This window comes from Neovison vison, chromosome 3 (assembly GCF_020171115.1).
Source record: "Neovison vison isolate M4711 chromosome 3, ASM_NN_V1, whole genome shotgun sequence".
Lineage (NCBI taxonomy): Eukaryota > Metazoa > Chordata > Mammalia > Carnivora > Mustelidae > Neogale > Neogale vison.
The window spans coordinates 92,269,792-92,293,265 of NC_058093.1; the positions used below are offsets into that span (position 1 = coordinate 92,269,792).

Sequence of the window (23,474 nt, forward strand, 5' to 3'; positions counted from 1 at the left end):
AGTGAGAATCAGATTTAGGCTACTGATAGTCATCCATTTAAAGGAGGGACAAGCAGGCCGGGGCCTGTCTGTTACATTTCACTTACGTTACACCTGTATGACTCTTAATTGAGGGATCCCCTGATCTAGAAGACAATGAGTGATCCCTAGCAATGAAATCACTCAAGAATGCAGGTCCTCAGTGTGTGTCAATATGTGCTAAAGAGTATGGTCTGTATTCAGTCCCTAAACAAAGTCACACTTAAAAGAGTCATGACAGTTTGCCAGCAGCTCATGCTTTATGAGGCAATGCCACATTTGGCCAGTAGATAGCACTCAAGATATTTCAATAAATGAAGAGACAGTCTCCGTGCGATTATGAACCCTGCCAGGGAAACATCAGACAAGTTCATTTTAGATCAGTGAAGGGGCAATATAGATGCCTCCAAATGCTTAAAAATTGGGATTTTTGTACCAAATCCCAGTAGCCTTTTAATGTAAATCTGCACTTCATTAGGGTAGGAAAATTAGCCCACTTGTTTCCTAAGACAATTGTCGTCTGAAGGCAAGGAGACTACCATCCATTTGACACAGCTTGAAATAAAACAGGAAGGCAGCACTTGAATAGCAATGCCCAGGTTCAGAGGGACCACAGAGTGGAATACGGCAGTTGCATTTCACAAAAAAAGACTCAAAATGTAGTAGACATCCATCCTGCCAAAGAGCACAGTTCAGAAGTGACGTGTATTTCCGAATGCAACGTTTGAATAACTAAGAACCTGGCTGTAAACAAAATACTGAGTCATAATTGCTGGAAGCCCGTGCACGGTGCCTTGGTGTGGTTACACCTACTAGTAAGTGTGGCTGTCGCTATGCCTTGGTAAGTGACGGCCTCCATGGTGCATAAGGAGGAGCTCTTGTTCTTTAGAGGCAGGAAGTGGTAAAGCTAGCTGCTGCTGTGATTTTGCATGCCCAGTTCTTCTGATACAGCAAGTGTGGGTCTGTGCTTACAAATGAGGTGATGGGTACTGAGGTTCTGTCCAGGCCAACACAGAAAACCCGGAGCGTGAGCAGTTAGGAGATGAGAGTCATTCAGATATCTACCAGAGAAAACTGGAGGCACTTTGGAGCAAGAAAAGACCATGTTAAGAAAAAAAAAAAGACATCTGAAAAGAATCAGTGAGGAAACTAAAGAAACAACTTCAGCTTCCTTCTGCAGAAAATTGGAGGTGGTCGCAAGTGTCAGGCTATTACAAAAGTCAGCTCCTGGGAGGACTGGTTTTATTCCCTCCTCTCAGGGGTCAGACCTACCTCAAGCTGTCTGCAACTGCTACCCCCAGCCCACTTTAATGCACTTACACACTCAAGATGGCCAACCCAATACTCTGCGCAAAAATTTCTAAATCGAGCCTCAAATTGAGTGAAACTCCTTCAACCTCCAAACTTCCATTCACGGGAGCCATTACAGCCTTCTGTTGTCATTGTTTGATTTAAGTCTGGGTTTGGGCATGAGCAACCAAGAGTGCCTTGTTAATATGGGGGGGGGGGAGTCCTCCCAAAACTTTCTGCATCCCAGATTTCTGAACCCTAAGCATTCAATTCAAATTGGAAAATTTCCATTTGATTACCCAACATAGTCAAGTGTGTTTTCCCTTTGCTGTCTCTTTCTTAATCATTGTGGATCGGCTAGGCACTCCATCCCATGCCAAAATAAGCCCAGCACAGCTGGTCAGAAGAGCAACTGATCTGGAGTCTGGTGTTCTCGCGCCATGGCCTGGCTGTATGACTTTGGGAATATTGCTTTCCCTCTCTGAGCCTCAGTTTCCTTATCTATAAGGATATCTATCTATCTATCTATCTTTCTATGAAGGGTTAAGCAAGATGTTATAATTTTAACTTTCTATGCTCTGTTCTTCTGCCTTCACACCACCTAGGAAGCAACATCCAAAACAGGCTAAATGATTTTCTAGTTGTGATACCCATCATATTTAATGTATAAGTGGAAAAGGTGATTATTCAATCCAATAATCAAACATATATGGACAATGCATGGAAACATACACAGAACAATAATGAAAGGTTTATGAAAAAAAAATCATTCTGATTTGTAGAGATGTAGTGAGATGTAGCACTCAGGGAGAGGCTCTCTCCTGCCTTGTAAGACTTGATGTTCTCTTTACCCAGCAGCCCTCCCATCACAGGACCCACTGGGAACCCCAGGTCACCTATCTCCCCACTACCTCTCCTTTTGGCTACCGACAGTGGCATCAACCAGCAGCTCACTCCTGGTAACACCTTCTAACATCCATGGACAAGATGGTGAAGACATACTATTGTGGCCACCAACTGTGGAGAAAAAAACATTTCACTACAGAGGAATCCTTTGATTTGTGTCTGAACCAGGAGCCACTGAGATGTTTATGTGATAAAACTTTTTTTTTTTTTTTAAGATTTTTATTTGTTTATTTGACAGACAGAGATCACAAGTAGACAAGAGAGGCAGGCAGAGAGAGAGAGAGAGGGAAGCAGGCTGGTGCAAATATCTACACAGAAGATCTCTAGCTCTCTCCTGGAATGTCCTATGTAACTAAGAATGTAAATAGGTTCAAACAATATTCTATTAAAACCTCAATGCTTTCCAAAGTTGGAGGGGTGGCTACAATTCTATAGGGGAAAGAAGGAAGGAAGGAAAGGGAAGGGAAGGAGGGGGAAGGGAAGAAAAACAGAAGGAGAAAGGGGAGAAGGAAGGAAGGAAAAAATACATTTCTGGTAGACTAGTACTTCTCAGCCATGACTGTATAATGAAAACTGGGTGAAAAATATCAGTGCTCAAGCCCATGTTAGAGATGTTAAAATTCCCCAGTGACTCCATGTGCATTCAGGGTTTAAAATCAATGTAATGTGGCATCATATTTTATTAAATAGTGACTCAATAATATTCAGTTACTCAACAAGAGTGGAAACTAAAACAGATTTTTAAGTTGTTAAGAATTGCTACTAAAAGCCCACCAGCTTATTACAGGGGTCTAAGAGTTCCAAAGGCTCTCCGAGCATTCTCTCTTTCCTTGGGGTAGGTACTGCCATATTTCTGAGTCCTGAACCCCACTTCCCTGAGGGCTGCAGAGGAGCCCCACACCTTGTAATTCTCCCCATGTCTCACTCTTCTAAAATTGTTGCCAGATCGATGCTTCAGGCTCAGTCCAGTCACACATCTTTTCCTAATAATAAGACAGACTCTGGGGCTTTTAGCATCCATAGATCATTCCCACAACTCTTATTAACTAAAGGTTCATTCATTCACTACATCAAAACTTTTATAACTGCCGGCCAGTTGAAAACGACCTGAGGCAGAGTGATGAATTGGAAAGAGCACCACCGCACAGGAAGCTGAAGGCCTTGAATCAAGCTTCAGATCCGTCTCCAGATGTCCTGCAGCTAGTCACGTAACACTTGGAGTGTCTGTTTCCTTAAACATAAAGTGAGAAAGTTGGTTAATGTCTACTATCTCTTGCGACTCTGAAATGCTACTCTGCATAGAATGTTCTTATCCATGTCCTGGTGAGGGTGCCAATGGACAATAGAGCAAGAAAGTAAGTACAGAGAAGCCTAAGAAGAAAGTTAATGGTCCAGATGAGCAACAAGTTGACAAATTTGCTCTCAAAGCATTGGCATCCCTATAAGTCGCCTGTTTGAAAGGCTACAATGGAGTCATATGGCAGTAAAATTTGTTAGGTTCCACTTTCTGCCACTTGTCTGTATGAAAAGACAATTTTCACTCCCCTCACACTGTGAAAACCACCCTTGCAAAATGAAAAGGCAATGATCTGATTCTCTAGCTGTTAAATTGCCTATACGAGAGAAAGTGGTGATGTTTAAAGTGAAGAAAAAAAAAATCCTCCAATATGCCAGCAAAGTTTAAAAATATTCCAACCCCAAGTTCAGTTCACTGTTCCTTTACAGCAGCTCATGCACCTACATCTCTGCATTCTTGTCTTCCCAATGACCATGTCCATCTCATCATGTGACCTCCTTCTCAAGACCACCCTTCATGTACATCTTTGTCACTTGATGTGTCTTTCCTCCTCCAAAAAGTTGTAAGACTCCTTATTTCCTGCAGATCAAGCTAAACTGTTCAGCTTGGCATTCTCAGATCTCCACTGTCTAGCCCATAACCTAACTTTCCTCTCACTTTTCTTCAACATATTTCCTCCAGCCACTTTTGGTCTACTTATTGTCCATCTATCAGTGATGGCATATCAAGTCCCTGCACTTTGCCTTGCTCAAGCTCTTCCTCCCACATGGAATGGCTCTTCCCATTTTCTCCCACATAGACTTATCTCGGGCATTCTTGGCAACTGAGCCAGCTCCCATTTCATCTCTGCCATGAAGCTTTTGTGTTGGTTTAGAATGATCTTTCTCCCCTCAAATTGTACGAGGCAGCACTTAAGCTTACACTTTCCTGTAATGTCTACTGTGTTGTTTATTATGTGTTTCCTGATTAGACTGTATAGTCTGAAGGACAAAGCAACACATTAAATGCTACTTTCTGCCCGTTTCTCCTCCTTTCTTCTTTCCTTTCTACCTTCTTTTCCTTCCTTCTTTCCTTCCTTCCTTTCTCCTACTTTCCCATAGTCTGCACAGCAGAATAGAATAAATTATCAGTAGTCACCTTATTAAAAAAAGAAACAACACAGTAATACCAGAACTTAATCAATGAGGCCCTTGGTTCTTCTCTCTTACACAGCCTTATCAATGGAATACAAAAGTTCACTCATGTCCCTTAGCTTTCAGCTTGGAATTTGACACCTTTCAGCGTATTCCTTTGTGGGTATACTTTGTACTACTCAGACACATTCCAAGTTTAGGTTACTTTAAAATTGTGTGTACACAAAGGTATAGAAATGCCCCAAGAAATATGAACCACCTTAAATAGTTAAGTATTCCAGTAATTAAATCGCTTAATTATTTATTTCAGTTGAGTGTTAAGTCAACCACTCATCATTTAGAGAGTTAAGGATAACAGAATTAGAAACTACTAAGTCAGGAAGGGAGCCCACCTTCTGGTTTTATAGATGAGTCAGCTGAGGCTCAGACACCAAGTCTAAATGAATCTAAATCTTGCAAAGTCCTTTGGCCTCCCCTTCCTCTTCTAGCAGCATGTCTCTAAAAAGGGGTTCCTCTATGTCTGCCAAACCCTTCCCCATTTAGTCCTTTTTGTTTCCCAAAGACTGTCTATAAATAGCATGCAGCCTTACACAGGGACCTAAAGTTGGACAAGAGGATCAACCCATGGAGATCTCTTCCAATTTTTGAAATGATCTTATTTATGCTTCTAGGATAGAAAAGCTTTCTAGAAGCAGTCTCTAAGCCTTGGTGAAGAGAGAATTTTTATGGACCTGAGGGCTAGCTATAATAGGTGAGTTATAGATTTAGATATGTAAATAATGATTGTGTCTAAGAGGCAGTTGCATGGAATAGTAAGAGTCTGAGGACAAGCAGAAGTGGGAAAGAGCTGGTGCATCCTTTGCTACTGGGTTCTGGAACTCCCAGTCAGGTTTGGCAAGGGGATAGGAAGAACACATGGCCCTCCTTTACCTTCCTCTCTCCATACACAGAATGGAGTTGTGTTAGAGAGATACCCCACCTGTAGCCTCAGAAACAAAATGTTTTTAAAGTCACACTGGGATCCCAGAATACTCCCTCTTCGTCTGTATAATCTTGGCACACCCAGTGAAAAGGTGGGATCTTGCCGCACCCAAGGTAATCCTACTATTCTTGGGACCTACCTGCAAGACCTACCTGCAAGACCCCCCTGCTTCAAACCTGGTCCTGGACCAAAGACTTTTAGACTCCCCCTTCATTTCTATTTTAGGATGGGAGGTGGGTTGTAAGCGGAGAAGAAAGGTTTTCCTAAAATTCCCCTAGGAATTTCCCCTAACATTTCAGCCCAAACTTCATTTTTGTTGTTTTATTTTTTGAAGACTGGAAACCAATTGCAATTCTTCTCCCTTGCCTCAACATATTTTTCTTCCATAAGTAAGAGTTTTGCGTTTCTGGAAGCGGGAAATAGCCTTATTTTGCTCATTCTTTTTGAAGCAGCTGCTTTGAGACTCATCCCTGGAAAAGTAGTTTTACCTCTCTGGATCTTAAATTTCCCACCTGCTCAATAAAAGGGTTGATTAGGGATGTTTAAATTCTCATCCACCATAAACAGCGGAGGAGTCTGAGGCCCACTGCCCTTTGACTTCTCTCCTGGAATGTCCAGCACAGAGGTAGCTGAAGGTTAAGGATCTCTCCAATGCCTTGTGGTTAACATGGGGCTGAGGCTCACTGGCTGCAGGTTTGCAGCCTCTCCCCTGCTCAATGACACCCCTATCCAAGATTCTCGAGTGTGAAGCTGCTGCGGGGTCTTCTCCATTCTTTCCCGCGTCCTGGCGGAAGGTTTGTGTGGCCCAGCTCTGTCGGTCTCCCGGCCACCCAGCTGTCTATACCATCTTTAATCCCAGCAGAGCCCGCACCGCACACCTAGCTCGGTTTCTCACGGTTCTGCCACTACCCCTCTCCTCCAGGTGCCTCTCGGTTCCCACTATTTCCCACTTCCAGAAATCCCTTCAGACACACCAGCCACACTTTGCACTCCTCGCTTGGGGCTCTGGAGCTAGGCGCGGAGGTGAAGTGGGGCGCTCTCCCGGGGCGTCCCGGGCTCCAGCTCCACCTCCACCTCCCCACATCAGCCTTTCTTGTTCGCTGCCCCCCACGCCCCGCCCAGACCCCTGCTGCCTTCCCTCCAAACTCCTTGGGTGTTCTCCCGAAGCCCTTTTTCTTGCATCCATGTAGGGAGACTCCTCCCCGCCCTTACCTCCCCAGTAAAACGGGAGCGGGTCAGTGGGTAGGGCGGCTGGCCCAGCCGAGTCACCGGACCCGCTCTCCGCTGGGCGGGGACGGGAACAGAGAAGGCTCCGGGCCTTCCTCCGACTCCGGGGAGCGCTGAGCTCTGTCGGGCAGCCGCACCGCGGGTCCGGATCACTAGAGCAGCCTGGAGCGGGAACCCGGCACCAAAGCGCCCGAGCCGCCGCCTCCAGCCCGCGGGCGTCCCCCGCGCTCACCCCGACTCCGGAACGCCGGAGGATCGGGCGCCCCTGAAGCCCCGCTCAGCGTGCGGGTCTCGAGCGGCACAGCGCGCTCTTTTCCAGGCCCCCAACAAGGAGGGGCGCGCGGGGGGCCCCAGAAGCACCTCCCGCCAGCCCGCCCTCCCCCTTCCCCGCCCGCGCACCGGGTCCGCGCGGCGCGGCGCTGCGCTCGGATTCCGGGAGGAAAGCGCCGCGCGGTGTCCCTGGCGTCCTCAGTCCTGCCCCTCGAAGTGGAGATGCGCGAGAGGCAGGCGAGGGCGCGCAGCTCGTGAGACGCCGCGCCAGCCGGCACCATGCGCCTGCGGCCGCTGCCCTTCGTCGTGGTCCCTGGCTTGCTGCAGCTGGTGAGTGTCCTGCCCGCCGCGCGCCTAGCGCGCGGGGGACGCGTTTCGGCGGGAAAACCGCGTCCGTGGCCGACTCAGAAGCGGAGACTGAGGTTGCACGGGACCTCGGGACTGGGAGCACGCGGGGTGGAAGGAGTTTGGGGTTGCTTTAGGGGTTGGAGGGAAAGAATCGCGGAATTTAACAGGGGGACTTTGAGGCGGTTGGAGGGTTTAACAAGGATTGGGACTTAAGAGCTGGGGTAAAGTAGGCAGAAAGTGGCCGGGGAAGATTATGCGAGAGGGGATGAGAGTAGAGGGGTACGATGAGGATGATCCGAAAGATTTGCCTCCAGGCCAGAGTTTGAGGGGCTTGGTGGTTTTTGTGTTTCACATGGTATTTTGCCCGGATGCCTGCAGACACTCCTTTCAAACCGGGCATCGTGCATCCTTGTTCTCAGTGTCAGTTAGTAGCTCCTTGCTAGGGGAAACTTAGGCAAAAGACAGATTTGGGAATCGGGGGGAGGTTGGATTTGTCTTCGTTTTCCGTCTGGCGCAGGGGACTGGGATGGGGTTTTGCGCCGGTGGGGTTGCGGGATATAACTTTCACGCCCAACTCCACGCTGGAGCCCCCTCTCGGGAATCTCTTAAGCAGTTTGCTGCCAAAGACCTCTCCCACCTCGTCTGTCTGAGGGGGCTCTGAGGAATATGAAGGCCGTTAGAGGGTGGTTCAGGGTTCTCCGGCGAGGCTTTGGGTGACTGTTAGTCCTTTAACTATCTTTTCTCCCCGGTTTTCCCGCGTGGCGCCGCGCTCTCCTCCTTCCGAAATATGCCTCCATAATATATATATATATATATATATATATATATATATTGTTAGTTAATTATACTTAAGGAAGATCCCAAGTAAAACCTTCCAGAAGACAACTTTTAAGGTAAAATAGAGAAAGGGACTGCTTTCGCCTGTGGATTTCAATTGTTCTCTAGGCACTTAACCTTGATACAGTGCTGTTAAGGGTTTTCTCCAGGTTCCACGATTTCTTTGGTCCTTATACTTAAGATTTTGCTCAGTTAGCTCTGGGCTGTTAAAACAAGGTTAAGGAAACCAAGCTCTCAGAGAATGATCCATCTCTCCTTTTCTCCTCTCTTCTCTTCCCTTTCTCTTTCTTTCTCTTTCTCTTCTCTTACTTCCTTTTAGAGGGAAAGAGCAACTAACTTAAGAAAGTTTCTCTGTGAGATGTATGATACTGCAGATGCCGAAGTACTTGCAAATTTTGAGGATGGAAGGGATTCTAAAAGGTCTTAGTGAAGGGGAGAGGATAAGGAAAGGCCTGACCGTTTTGGTTACAACAGAGATTAGCTTTACTTGCACAACATTGGGTAAGAAATTCTTCAGTGACATCAAGAGGAAAATGCAGTGATGTTTCCAAATGTCCTTCATGGAGCCATCACATCCTGCCTATATACAGTATTGCATGTTAAAATAAATTTTACATCTAAGACATTGTGCATGCAACATATATGCCACATTAGACTTTAGTATCCCTTGCTTTTTTAAAATGTTTAAGCTGGATTCCAATAAAAGATGATCTAACCAGCAGCATTTGTTTGGTGTATATAAATAAAACTCCAAAACCTAGAGAAATCAGGTACTTAGGTAAGATTTCCAGGATATCTTCATGAATCTCTTAGTTAATTTAATTTTGCATTCAGTGATCATGAACTGTGTATCTGTTCCACTGTGTTAGACTCTTAAAGATGAGGAAATATATTTGGGCATATGATGGGAAAAAGTTCTCCCATCAGCCACCGTATTGGAAATGTTACATTTTTTTTTTCACACCACCATAGTCAATAAGAAATAGGAAATACATCTTGAAGGGATTATATACCCTCCTTAAGAGCTAGATTCTAATATTACAGCATGGATTGATTGATTCATTTTTAAGGAAGCTTATGTCAAATTCTAATCCGTTTTTGGATTGTGCTTGGGTTGTAATGTTTTTTTCCTGGAGCACTTTATCATGGTAAGTGAGGAGTGAGCTGCAGCTGTGTGATAAGCCCACATTCCTTCCTCTGCCATCCTTCTGGACAATAAAAGGCTGTTTACATTCTCCACATTCTTAGAGCTGTTTCCAGCCACACAACACAAGGGGGTTAGGATGTGAGCTGAAAACAGAGTGACAGAGGAAGGTAGACCTAAATGAAACCTTCCCCAGGCCCACTATGTACCCCACCCTGGCAGGTATCAAGGAGGGCAGGTCATAACTGGACCCTTTGGATGACTCACAGTTTTATTCTACCTTTTCCAAGCTGATATTGGACTTATTTGCTCAGTCCCAACAGCAAGTGGATAAAGTGTTTTCTAGATGTGAAAACTGGACTTTTAATTTTCTAGGAACTAGAAATAGTTGTATTTAATAGATCTGCCATGGGGGGAGTGCAGAAGTGGGGGCAAGGCTGGATTATTGCTGGAATTGGGTTTCATTTTTTCAACCACCTGGGCAACCTGAAGAATGTACTTTTTAAAACACGCTAAGTATTTTAAACCAGTAGTGGATTCATTTGGGGATTTTGAAATTGAATTTTAAGAAAATGGTCTGTTGCATCGAAAACAGTCACATGGAATTGGGTCCAAATAAGTCAGTGGGTCCAAATAACCACATGATACTGGTGCAACAACTAGGATGTTTTTACTTGTTTTTGTAATACTTAAAATTTGTAAGAAAACAGTCGGATGAATTGGTAAATATTGCAGGTAGCCTATGAAGTACGTGCGTGTTACCTGCCCTTGTCCAGTTCTCCTTCCTGCGTCCAGTGTTTTAACAGATAGATTGCTCACCTAATTAATAGGATTGCTAGGCAGTTGCAAAATTTAAATATCAATCCTGAATGTATTATTTTCTCCGAAATCCTTATTCAGCAACCATTCTTTATTATAGTATTAACAACACATTATTTCTTTTCTGCCATCTAATGATGAGAAAATTAGCATTTGAAATTAATATTATAATATAATGAGTGTTATTTCCTGACATGATGCAAAGTAAAGACTTCTCCAGATGACAACTTCTTACAGATTTACATGATAATTTAGGACTCATAATAAGTGTGATTTTTGCCTTTAAGTAAAATGCAGATTGTAAAAGATTAAATTTGAATTTAAATAGATTATTAGCTTGAGTTTAAGTTAAAATTCAGTGATGATTTTTAAAATAAGTTTGTCATACATTTCAACTTGTTTTTCTGTGTTACAATGATTTTATAAAGTAAAATATAAATTAGAAGTGATGTAAGGTAGCGAATTTTTAGAATTCTATAAAATCAGAACACTTGTGAAGAAAGGTGTTACAATTTTAAGTTTATCCTCATTGTGTAGTATCTTCCCACATGAACTTCCTTTGTTTATTTTTTAATAAATTAGTAATTTTAGGATTTGTTTACTATGATATTCGTAACATATATTATTCTCAGCTCCGTATTTACAAAAAGTGGTAACTCATGACTGTCTTCCATTCAAAAATCGTAATTTCCCTCATACGGTTCTGATCAATAAACATCAAAACAGTATTTTCTAGTGTAGGATCAATAGTCTCTTGGCGAGATGATGATAACGCACAGGCGTAAAAATACTGCCATATCATGGCTACGACTTAAGAGTTGACGGGGCATTACAATTAATTCCTCATTAAAAACACCATTATCTTAGACGTTCTTAAAAATGAGAATTAGGATTAGACAGCTAAGTCCTCTATTCTCGCCATTCACCTCTCCGTGCATGTTGTGTTCCCTTGGCCTATTCTGTGATTTATGTTATCTGGTTCAGTTTTAAATGCCTTCCACATAGGAAATTGACTCCTCTTGGGAACTTATTTTATAGCTTAATAGATTTCCAAATGGAAAAGAAAAGCTTTCTTCATCTTCGTTGTTGTTTGTTTTTCTTTAAGATTCTTTTTGTATTGTTTTTGATTAGTGATCAAAATGCGCAATAAGGCAGAAGGCTTTTTGGAAAACCTTTTAGAGGATTTACATTGTCAGCTTAAAATGTGTAGCTCTTGCAAATCGAATGAATTAAGAAATGTTGATTTTATAATATGTTGTCCACCTTTTACCTGTTAAAGAGCTAATCAATACACTTTGAATGATTTAGACATTTGGTAGTAGCAATCAAAGGTGAATATAAATGTGTCACAGGTTTGTGATTTTGTAAAAGCTCTAAGACTGTCTCTTACTGTTTACATATTCTGCGGACTCCTTTACCTGAAGCATTGCTGGGTAAGATTTGAAAAAAGAATTACAGCTGCACACTCAAGTGCCTACAGTTAGGCTGTGTCAGCGTTTCTGTAGAGAATCTCATTTCTATCTTAGCCATAAGCATTATTGCTGGTAAGAAGTTGGCATTTAATATCTTGATCTGGGAGTCAATTATTTTAAAGCTGCTTTAAAAAATTGGTCCAAATGATCTTGAGCACTCATCCATGTGAGGTTACTCTCGCAGTATTCGTACAGTACAGAAGACCATGATTTAACAAACTAATTTCTGTATTAGTCTGGCATAGACATTATAATGGTTAAATTATTTTAAATAATCCTTTCCCAATTAACCCATTTATTGCACTGTTGTAAGACTTTGAAACACTATTTCATCATAAGTGTTTTTTACCGTGCCAAAATCAGATGCCCTAATGATTATTTTTATGAGTTTTACTTGCTAACAATCTACTTGATTTTTCAAAAATTATTTTTGAAATGACCAATGGTGTTAATACAACTCCATTCCTTATTTTAAAACCCTGTTCCATTAAAAAAGAATTTAAAACAATTTACAGCATAGATTTTCATATTATAGAAGGAATTCTAAGATATGATTGAAAACGTTCATTTTAGGTTATTTTTAATTTATGAAAATCTAGATGAAAACCTTCAAACAACTGTTTGGTTCATTGTGCTATAAGATCAGTATATAATAAGGGATTCTGTTTCTTTGTAGAATGACCATTAAAAATTAAAATGTCATTATCTAAACCCAAAAGCTACAAATCGTATTTTCCTTTTTTCTTTGCCAGATCATTTAAGAAGTTAAAATAATGTCTTTAAACTTGCCGTTCTTATCAATTTTGTCTGTCCTAGATTTATGGACGTACGATAAGGGACAAGGGAAGTTTTGTATACTTAAATTACAATAATAATGCTGTCTTAAAGGTGCACATACTTACTATTTCCAAGTTTCTTCCATACAGTTTACCATGTTCTGTTCTCCCAATAAAACTCTAAGATCAAGAGGGGCATTTTAAATGTCTCCATTTGTGTATTGGAATGAACAATGCATTTGGTGTTCCATTTTTAAATAAATTGCACATTCAACAAATATTGACTGACTGGCTGTTTTGACCCAGACAACCACACCGAGACGACAGGAGACATTGGGGATGTACCAGTAAGCAGAGGAGGACTGCTCTGAGAGTGTGAGTGTGTGGGACATTTGTGTGTGTGTGTGTCTTGTGCAAGTCCCTTAACAACCTCAACCCTTCATCTATAAATGAAATCATTAATGATAAAGTGATGAAAAGTGATTTCTTGCATCACTTTCCTTTTTATCATATGGTAGCAGTGTTTCTGGATTTTTCTTTTTATGAATTACATCTTTAATTACTGTAAAATTTAAAGTATGTCTTAATACAAACATAATTGTTTTAAAGATAGGTTTTACGTGGAGTTTATGCTGTGTAGCCACATCACAAATGATATGTGTATTTAGAAGTAGATTTAAAACACTGCAAGATTGATTAATGTTATCACTGTTTATGGGAAGAGAAAATTAGTGGAAGTAGGCAAAGGGAATTGATGAACATTTATTTAACCCATATAATCAACAAAATCAATAAAATTTAAATTAAAATGGTGTATTCAGGCTTTTTTCCCCATCTATACTATTTTTAAATTGTAAACTACGAAAATCTAGTTATTGCTTTAATTTAAACAAAAGTAAATTGATGCTGAGTTAAATTCTAATAATTAAGATAAACAACATAACGGTGTAATACTGTACTTCAACCAGAAAATGATCATGTGACTTTTGTACACTTCAGTAGAATCCAGCCTATTTAAATCAGAAATAGTTTTAACTAACTAAAAAGGTTTCAGGAGTTTAGATGTAAATGGTATGGAAATTTTAGAAGAAAACCAACAAAGAACTGGCATGTGAGACCCTATCAAAGGTGGAGAAAATGTTAGTGGTCTTAACATTAGGAAATGAGCCATCTGAAACAGACTTACTAGTCCTGGGGTTCACTCCAATTACATATTAAACAATGTAAATGTCTTTAAAAATGAACCCTGACGGGGGCACCTGGGTGGCTCAGTGGGTTAAGCCTCTGCCTTCGGCTGAGGTCATGACCCTGGGGTTCTGGGATCTATCAAGCCCTGCATGGGCTCTCTGCTCAGCAGGGAGCCTGCTCCCCCCCTTTCTCTCTACCTGCCTCTCTGCCTACTTGTGATCTCTCTCTGTCAAATAAATTAAAAAAAGAAAAAAAGAACCCTGACATTGTGATATTACTGTTTGGGCCAGATAAGGTAAGTTTATGGTCATAAAAACACTTGTTTAATTCTCTTCATGCAAGAATATGCAAGATTATCACTTTCAAGCATTGTAGTATAATACTGACAATATAAAAACCTTATCAGTTTTACCTTAAGTTACATAGATATATATTTATTCATTCACAATAGTAACTTAAGAAATAGTCTAGATTATTTGCAGAGGGAGACCGCATGTTTAATTTATATAAAGTCCATGTGATTCCCATTCCAGAATTCTACCCCTCGTTTGTGTGTACAGACTTACACTGAAAGTGTTTGATTGAGTATGACAATCGCATGACATTTTGAATGGATAATGTATACAATAAGAGAATAGGGACTCTAAAGAACTATTTAACCTTTTGCAGTATTGATAACAATCATTTTTATTAACAAAGTCTTACTTTTAATAACCCAAACAGAAGACAATTGGGATCAGTATAAAGAATATTGCTACGGAGATTTAAAAAAAAGGAGGTGAAGAGGTGAAGTTTTCAAACGTGTGTTTTCCATAACTGTGAATTCATCTGTTAATCTCATGTCGATGACTCCCAAATTTGCACCTCAGTCCCTGACCTGCTCTTCAGACTCCAAGACCATATCTCCATAGCTCCCTGTTCATTTTGACTCGGGTGTTTTATTACCAACTCACACCCACTCACCATGTTCGAAGTCACATCTTTCCTGAACAAGTGCCTTCTAATATTCATGGGTTCAGATCTTCAAGTTACAACCTCCCCCTTTTTAATGTCTGGTATCTTTGTGTTCAGACTGTGGAGACAAGTGACTCGGTATAAAGTGCTACATGGTTTACTAGATTCTTTTCCCATATGTGATCCTGTGTTTTATCTTCGCATCAGCTGTGAAAGGTAAGCAGAACAGTAATGACTTTAGTGCATCCACTTTGCAGATGAAGAAACAAAAGCGTTGAAGGTTTCAGAAATGGGCTGTAGACCGGAAAAAGATAGTTCAGCTAAAAGGTCAGGGCAGTATCCACTCACAGCAGAAGGTCATGAGATCTGACTTTGACCTCCAGAACGCCTCACTTTGTTCAGTGTCCATGCTGAGGTAGAAACCTCAACTCATTCATTTTAGGAAAGTTTTAAACTAGTTTGTCATAAAGTCAAAGAAGGTAAACACAACAAACAGGTTCTTGGATCATGTCCTTTGGTCAGCAGTTCCATTTAGAATTTAATCTCCCAGAGTCCAGTTTTCCAAGTACTTTGGCGAGTAAATGTAGCTCCAGTTAGGATCAACCGAGGATCTAAGGGTTCCTCTAATTTCTCAAGATCTCAACCTGCACCACTTGAGATGAAAAAGATGAACAGGAAGAGAGCAAACGGTCTTAATTTCTGTTAAGGGCCACTTAATCCCAGGTGTCTAAGGAGAAGGTCGGAATGTGAGAAGGAGCCTGGGGGATGGGGCCGGGCTACATAGTAGGTACTTACCCTTGTGCAGAACTTGGGAGCATCCGTATGTGATTGTTCTTTAGCAGTAGCAAACTTCCTCTTGTTCTCTCTTCCCTTTCTTATATTTGTAAAGGTAGTATATTATTGACTCTCCATCCTGATCTCTTTGGATCTCTTTTTAACATTTCTATGCACAACCCCCTCCCCTCCACTTTTTGATTTCCATTCTAACTCTGGGCAACTGTAAATCTCCTGCAAAGAAGTACCCCCAGGTGCTGGTGTTGGATGCACCTTGCCAGGAAGCACTCAGCGTCAGAATGTCCTTCTGTTCCCTTCCCTCCCCCTTCAGCCAGCTTTTAACAAATGACTTACAGGTGCCAGGGTTGTCTTGCTTGGAGACTTGGCGGAATATTCCAGAGTTTCCTTTGAGGCAGCAGGTTGAATCTACCTCAAGTGGATTTTGCCTGAGATCATACATTTCCATGGCTTCCTTCCACTCTCTGACCTGCAACTCCACGCTCTTACCTGCAGCTCCACGCTCTTACCAGACTTCCCTGGAACCTCTTCATTAGAAATCACTCACATTCAAACACAGGCTAGGGTCTGCTTCTGGGGAAACCGACCTAAGATTTGTGTTTAAATTTTTTTTTTTAAATATTCAGAAACTTTTAAAATAGGTATTCTCATCCCTTTCTGCTTTCTGCCATCTCACAGTAAGAGATAATCACTATGAATAATGTAATGTGTATTTTTCCAGAAATTATGGATATGTATGCTTTTATCATAATTATATCAACACAACATAATGTTCTATAACATTTTTGTTATAGAATATATATTATGGCCATTTTTATGTAATATAGAACAGCTTATATTTTTGAGGATTCATAGTATTTCGTAGCATTGACATACCATTAATGTATTTTTGATCAATCCCTTATTAATATTTTGGCTGTTTTGAAGTTTTTGTATACACTTGTATATATGTAAAATGAATTCCTAGAGTTGGAAATTCTGGTTCAATGCTGGGAATGTACAATATGATTTTTGATAAATATAAATTGTCCCCTAACAATACCAAAATAGAGTACCACACACAGTGTATTGGCACATGTGTGTTCCTATTTGGGTAGTGTTTTCTCTTTTTTTTAACTTTTCCAATCTATTAGAGGAAAGAACTTCATTGTTTATAGTGAAGGTGAAGTGTGTTTTCATATTTAACCATTGTATTTCTTTTTCTTATTAGTTTTCTTAATTTTTCCATTCTTTGTTTTCTACAGCTTTAAATTTCTATGTCTTTTATATTGCTCTTGCACAATTATTTATTTTATTTTATTTATATATATATTTTTAAAGATTTTATTTATGTATCTGACAGAGAGAGACACATGGAGAGAGGGAACACAAGCAGGGGGAGGGGGAGAGGGAGAAGCAGGCTCTCACTGAACAGGGAGCCCAATGTGGGACCTGATCCCAGGACTAGGGGATCATGACCTGAGCTGAAGGGAGACGCTTAAGGACTGAGCTACCCACGCGCCCTTGTTGTTTATTTTATTATTCCTTGGATATTTTATACATTATGGGGTTGTTGTGGATACTGTTTCTATGCCTGACATTTTAAAATTATATTTTGCTGGCATACAAGGAAAGATATTTATTTTAGTGTATTTATGTTTGTATGAGTTCTATTTCTGAACTAGATTCTTTTTAATAATCCTTTAATTCGATTCTCCTGGATTTTACATATAGATAATTATATTACCTATAAATAATCTTACATTTGTCTCTTTAGTAAACATTGGTGCCTCTTGAGTTAAAATCTGTTCTCCTAGTGTATTGAGTAAAACCTTCAGAATGCTGTTGACTAACACTGGGAAAGACAGAGTTCTTGTATTTCCAGCGTTAGTGAACACTTCACTCAATATGTTTACTTTTAGCTTCTGATAATTTATCAAGTTAAGAATATACTTTTATATTTTACATTAAAAAAATTGTTGATCTCAGAGGTCGATTTCAAATATGTTTTTAGCATCCTTCAAAATGATCATATATTTTTTAAATGCTAACCTCTATATATTTCTTGTTTATATAACATAATTTTCCCAATATTTTTCCTAAAATTTTCCCAATATTAAGCTGTTTAAACCAAGTTAAATGATCTATATTTTAATATACTGGTACATGTGTTTTTATCTTCTTAGTATTTTATTTAGGAACATTGATAATAATACATAAGTAAAATACAACAAAAGTGGTTTTACATCAGGATTATTCTAAGATCATAATTAGAAAGACTTCTGTTTTTTTTCCTTAGTTCTGGGAGAAATTAAGATGAGAATTTCTTCTGCCTTGGAAGGTTGTTGGGAATCATTTTAATCCACTTGAGGCTTTTTGTTTCAGGAGAGATCTATTGGAAACAGTTAATTGCCATTATGACTACTTATCCCCTCAGATTTTTTTTCTTAAAAACTTTATTGAGTCCCTTTTGTTAATTTTAAAAGAAAAGTATGCATCTTTGCATATCTTCAAATTTATTTAGCGTAATATCATATACGCTATTACTTTAATTTTTAAAAATTAACTTCATATCTGTGAATTTACACCAAAGCCCCCCGAACCCCCTGCCCCAACCAAGTTTGTGTGTTTTGGAACAGCAGTTGCTGGGGGACAGCCTTCATTCTTTTGGTAGATCTATGGCTGTAACTAGAAACTTACTGTGGCAGATTCCAGAGTTAATTCTGTAAGCTGTCCAAGATGAATGAAGCCTCACGTTAAAGGGTGAGCATCTAGAGCCTCAGCCCTCTTTCTGCCCACTGGAGGACATTGCAGCCTTCTGGGAACAGCCCTGGTACCTGTGTGAGCTCCCAGCTCCCCCTGGGCTGAGCTTGGTGGTGGGAAGAGGGTATTCGTTGGTGGGGGCGATGGGGAGGGGTGGTCGGGAGTAAACCCCAGCTTACTGCTCAGGTGTTGATCTCCTTTGTCTTTGATTACGAGCTATTCAGCGCATCTGGCTTTTGCATCATTCTCATCCACTCTTCTTTCCTTCCTCTTGAGGCTCTCACATCTTGTGGACTCTTGGCCTCCTTTCCTCTTTCTAGCACTATGCGTTCATTCTTGTTTTTGCATTCCTAGTTCATGTCATGGGAAATTTGGGAGGGAGGCAAGGTAAATACATTCACTCAGCTTTCCCCATTGCAACTGGAAATCTTTTAGTCGTTTTTGGCTCATTTTTCTTCATCCCCTACAATATCCATTCAGTCACAAAATCCTACGAAATTTCCTTCCAAATCCTTCTGTAAACTGTCTCTTCCTCTCCACCTGGTGCCATTTCATCACTACAGCAGCTTCTAGCTGGTCTACTTTATTCCAAAACAAGCCTTCTAAATTCACTCCACATGCCATAGAATCAGCTTTCTTAAATCCTCTTTGAATTTACTGTATCACTCAACTTTTTTTTTTTTAAGATTTTATTTATTTGAGAGACAGAGTGAGTGAGAGAGAGAGAGAGAGCACATGAGCAGGGGCCAGAGGGAGAGGGAGAAGTAGACTCCTTGCTGAAGAGGGGGTCCAATGTTGGGGCTTGATCCCAGGACCCTGGAATCATGATCCTAGCCAAAGGCAGACACTTAACCAACTGACCCACCCAGGTGCCCCTGTCATTCTACTTTTAAGAATGAGATTGTGATTCCCATTTTCCTAACATGTGGTATCTAAGTTTTTTGGCCTGGGTTTCTAGCCTTTAATCTCTTGTCCAATATTCACCACATGCTACAAACTACAGCCAGGTCTGTATCCTTAATACTCTATGGATCCTTTAGAGTAGAGGGAAAGCCTAGGTTTTGATGACAGAATGATTTGGATTCAGTGCTTTCTTTGGCATCTTGGACAAGCCAATACATCTACTCAGTGTCAGTTTCTTCATAAAATAATGTCAATTATAGCTATTTCATAAAGTTGTGATGATTGTCTAATAAATGTAAAATGCCTAGTACCTAGTATTAGCTTAAAAAAGATCAGCGTTCCTTTCCATCGGCAACATCTTAGCTTCTTGGTATGCAAGCAACGGAAGCTGACTCTGACAAACTTAAGCAGAGAAGAAATTCATGAGAACAGGACAACTCACGGGAAAATTTGGAGAACCAGGCATGTCTAGAGCAGAATCAAGGATCTGGGTATCAGGAAAGTATCATTTAGACAAGAGGATGAATAAATGCCAACTTTTTTTTCTTTTTTCCTCCAGTCCTTCTTTTGCTTCATTTAAGATGTCATGTTCAGGTTGAGAGCGTCTGGTAGACTTGAAAAAGTTGGGCTGCTTAGACCAACAGTTCTACACATCCTAAGGAATCAACACTCCGTGTTCCCATTAGAGAGAGCCTGTGATCAGAACTCCTGCTAAAGGAAGAACTCTATCAGAGGAGGAGACCCAAACTCCTCCAGCTCTTCGTCTTGATTAGTGTGATTTTTTTGACTCATAGATTTAAAAAACCACAGATCACGAGACATTTAAGAGAAATCATTGACAAAAAGGAGGAGGAGGAAGACAGCTACCCTGCAGGAAACAAGTAATATAGGGGATAGATTTCAATTTGAAGGATTCCTAATTAGTATTCTCAGAAACTCAAGTGGTTATTGCATCCTAAAAATAAGAATAGACTGCTATGAAGAAAGATCAATTACGCAATGAGAAAGAATTCCTGGAAATGAAATGTATAACTGATGAAATTTAGAAGTTGAGGAGAAGATTGAAAAGAACCGGGCTAAAGTTCATGTTGGTGAACTCTTTTTACTTTTTCTTTTTTTTTTTTTTAAGATTTTATTTATTTACTTACTTGTTTGATGGAGAGAGAGAGGGAACATAAGCAGGGAGAGTAAGAGTGGGAGAAGCAGACTCCCTGCTGAGCAGGGTGCCTGATGCAGGACTCTATCCCAGGGCCCTGGGATCATGACCTGAGCTGAAGGCAGATGCCTAATGACTGAGCCACCCAGGCATCCATGCTGGTGAACTCTTAAAAGGAAGTCAGCCACAACAGAACCCAAAGACCAAAATAGGAAATAGGAGTTAGCAGTGAAGAGACACAGAAGACAAATTCAGAAAATCCAGTAAGATGCTCCAGAAACAGACACTGTGAGGGGAGGGAACATAGTAAAAAATTTAAAAACAAACAAACAACAACAACAAAAAAACCAAAACAACAACAAAAAAAACAGTGTTGAAGGGGCTGATTTAAAAAGAAAAAAAAATCTGGTGAAATTTCTGAACTTGAAGGAAAAAATAGAAAATCCTTAGAGTTTTCAGAGAAACGAGATTACACACACACACACACACACACACACACACACACACACACCTCATTAACCACACTGGATGTTGGAAACAAAGGAATAATGCCTTCATCGTTCTGAGAGGAAAGGGGTATTGAACCAATAGCAAAACTATAAAGTATGAAGGAAAAAGGAGAAAGAAAAAGCAGAGAAAATCAGAGAAAATAAAAAATGACTTGGGCATGCAAGGATCTCAGGGGAATTGCTACTCACTCCATATGGAACAATTTTCAAAGAAATACCTCAGCCAAGCAAGTGGAAATATAGAACGGGGGGATGATGTGGGATATAGTGGTGTCTGAATATGAGTCAGAAGTGAAGGAAACTGGAAAAGGATCCGTTAGCCTCTGACCTTGGAAAGGTATGGTGTTCCGTTTCCTTTTCTAGTTCAGGCACACTGTGGCTCTACAGGGATTTCCATTTCAACCGTTTCAGTTCTATAAATGCTATTTTTTAGTGTTTAGAATGGAGTTACACACAAAGCATGAATGATTGAAATATAGTCTAAGAATGGAATGTAACGGCAATGAATATTAATGAACTTAAGTAACAGAATATTTTAAAAATTTGGAGGTAAATGGAAGACACAGGTGAAGATAAGCAAGCGTGCCAGTTTCCTTATCTTTCATAGGAAGCAGTTAAGAGGAGCTGTCTAATGTTAAAAAAAATTAAGAAATAGAATTCAAGTGTTCAAAGCTACCAAACAATAGAAGAATTAAAAATAACACAACCAACAAAAATTCTCACGTGAATTTATTTATAGTGCGCTTTTATTTTTTCCTGTCATATAAACAGATTAGAATACTAAATTTAATAGTAACATCAGGCGATGGGATTTTGACCTTCAAATGTGATTGTATGAGTGCACTTCTTTTTGTGTAGTGTTTTTGACAAATATTATCACTATGAATTTCAAAATAAGGGCGGTCTTCTTCGTAAAGGGAGCAGTTGTAAAGACATGCATTTGAGGTAATGTGTGCTTACACAGGGATGTGACGGGTATGTTAATGGCATAGATTGTGGTGATATTTTCATGAGTGAATACTTATCTCCAAGTGTATATGTGATAAATGTATAGCTTTTTGTATGTCCATCATGCCTCAATAAAGGATTTGAAAAAAAGGGGTAAGCAGAGGTCATCTCTTGGGTCATGCCATAGGGCAGGGTTTCCCAACCTCAGCACTATTGACATTTTGGGCCGAGTAATTACTTGAGTGAAGGGTTGGGGTAGTGAAAATGGGGCTGCTCTGGGCATTGTAGGATGTTCAGCAGCATCCCTAGCCTCTACCCACTAGAGGCCAGTAGCACACTCTCCCAGTTGTGACAACCAAGAATATCTCCAGACACTGACCAATGTGTCCTGGAGGACAGACACTCCGGGACTGAGGCCCACCACTGTAGGAGATTCCTGGCTGTGAAAAGCTGAGCCACGTGACCTCTTTGGCCTCTGCCAACTAAATAAATACTCTATCTTTCTATTGGGAAGGGATTGACATTTTGCATAGACCTAATTTCTTAACACTTTTTTTTTTTTTTAACCCCATCTCAGCTTCCTTCAGTTCAGTTTTCTTCAGTTCAGTTCAATTCAAACAGTGTTTTTGAGTGCAGCTCTGTCAGACACTCTGCCCAGGGTACCCACCTCTATTTAACAAATTTTCATTTTTAAGGCAAATGGATGAGTGATTCCCCTGATATTGCCCTCCTGGATAAGATTTCCCTCTTAGTAGAAATTCACACGCTTCATTTTGCCTCAGGTACAGCTCTTACCAGTTGTTAGGGCTGCTCAGAGAGTTTTAGTAAAGCCTTTGAATTTCCATATTTTAAAATGTGGTAATAAGAAGTTTAAAGACAGCAAATAAAACTGAAAATGGTGATCATCAATGATAGTTGGCTAATAAAAATGTGAACTAAATCACACTTGATGTATGTATTTGTTACAATTAAAATGTAGTGGGATTACAGTCTTCAAAGAGTTTATCACAAACCTAGATTACATTATGCATATCAGAACTAGAGAGTAGCACTTTTTTTTAAAAGATTTTATTTACGTATTTATTTGTCTCAGATTGAGAGAGAGAGAGAGAGAGAGCAAGCGCACATGCGCATAAACAGGCAGAGTGGCAGGCAGAGGCGGAGAGAGAAGCAGGCTCCCCACCGAGCAAGGAGCCTAATGTGGGACTCGATCCCAGGACTCTGGAATCGTGACCCGAGCTGAAGGCAGTGGCCCAACCGACTGAGCCACCCAGACATCCCAAGAGTAGCACTTTTGAATGGAAAATTTGATTCAGTGTTTTTGAGATTTTTAAAAAGTAGCTTAAAACTATTAAATTCAACTCTTAGGAACTAGAATATGTTTCCTTTTTATTGAAAAATTGGGGGATTTCAAATTTGCTGAAATGTAAATGCTGAGGTACTCTATTTTTAAAAATAGTATGAATCACTTTCTTCTACAATGGGATGCTTTTTAAATTAAATTTCTTCCTAAGGCAATTCTTAAAAAAAAAAAAATGTATCTATGAAGGTATACTAGAAGTTGCATCTTCTTCCCTAGAGATAAAAATGGTAATAAACAAGTAAATAGACCCTGGCTGGTATTACAATTTGAAATATAGTATATTTTCATGAAATTACAGATATGTATAAATGGTGACTTTCCTTATTGGGATAAAGTCTGGGAACCACAGTGGGCTATATGCTATGTTTTTCTGTCTATGATGGATGAGTCTCTGCATAGG

General features: G+C 40.2%; 1 protein-coding gene across 1 annotated transcript in view; it reads left to right on the forward strand.

Annotated features, from left to right (window-relative positions):
• Positions 1-7,366: 7,366 nt before the first annotated feature.
• NXPH2 (neurexophilin 2) overlaps positions 7,367-23,474 on the forward strand; it is a 114,484-nt gene continuing 98,376 nt past the window's right edge. Inside the window, exon 1 of the mRNA XM_044242555.1 lies at positions 7,367-7,453. Coding sequence (XP_044098490.1) covers positions 7,403-7,453 — 51 coding nt within the window. The 5' untranslated portion in view covers positions 7,367-7,402. The remainder of the gene's footprint in view (positions 7,454-23,474) is intronic.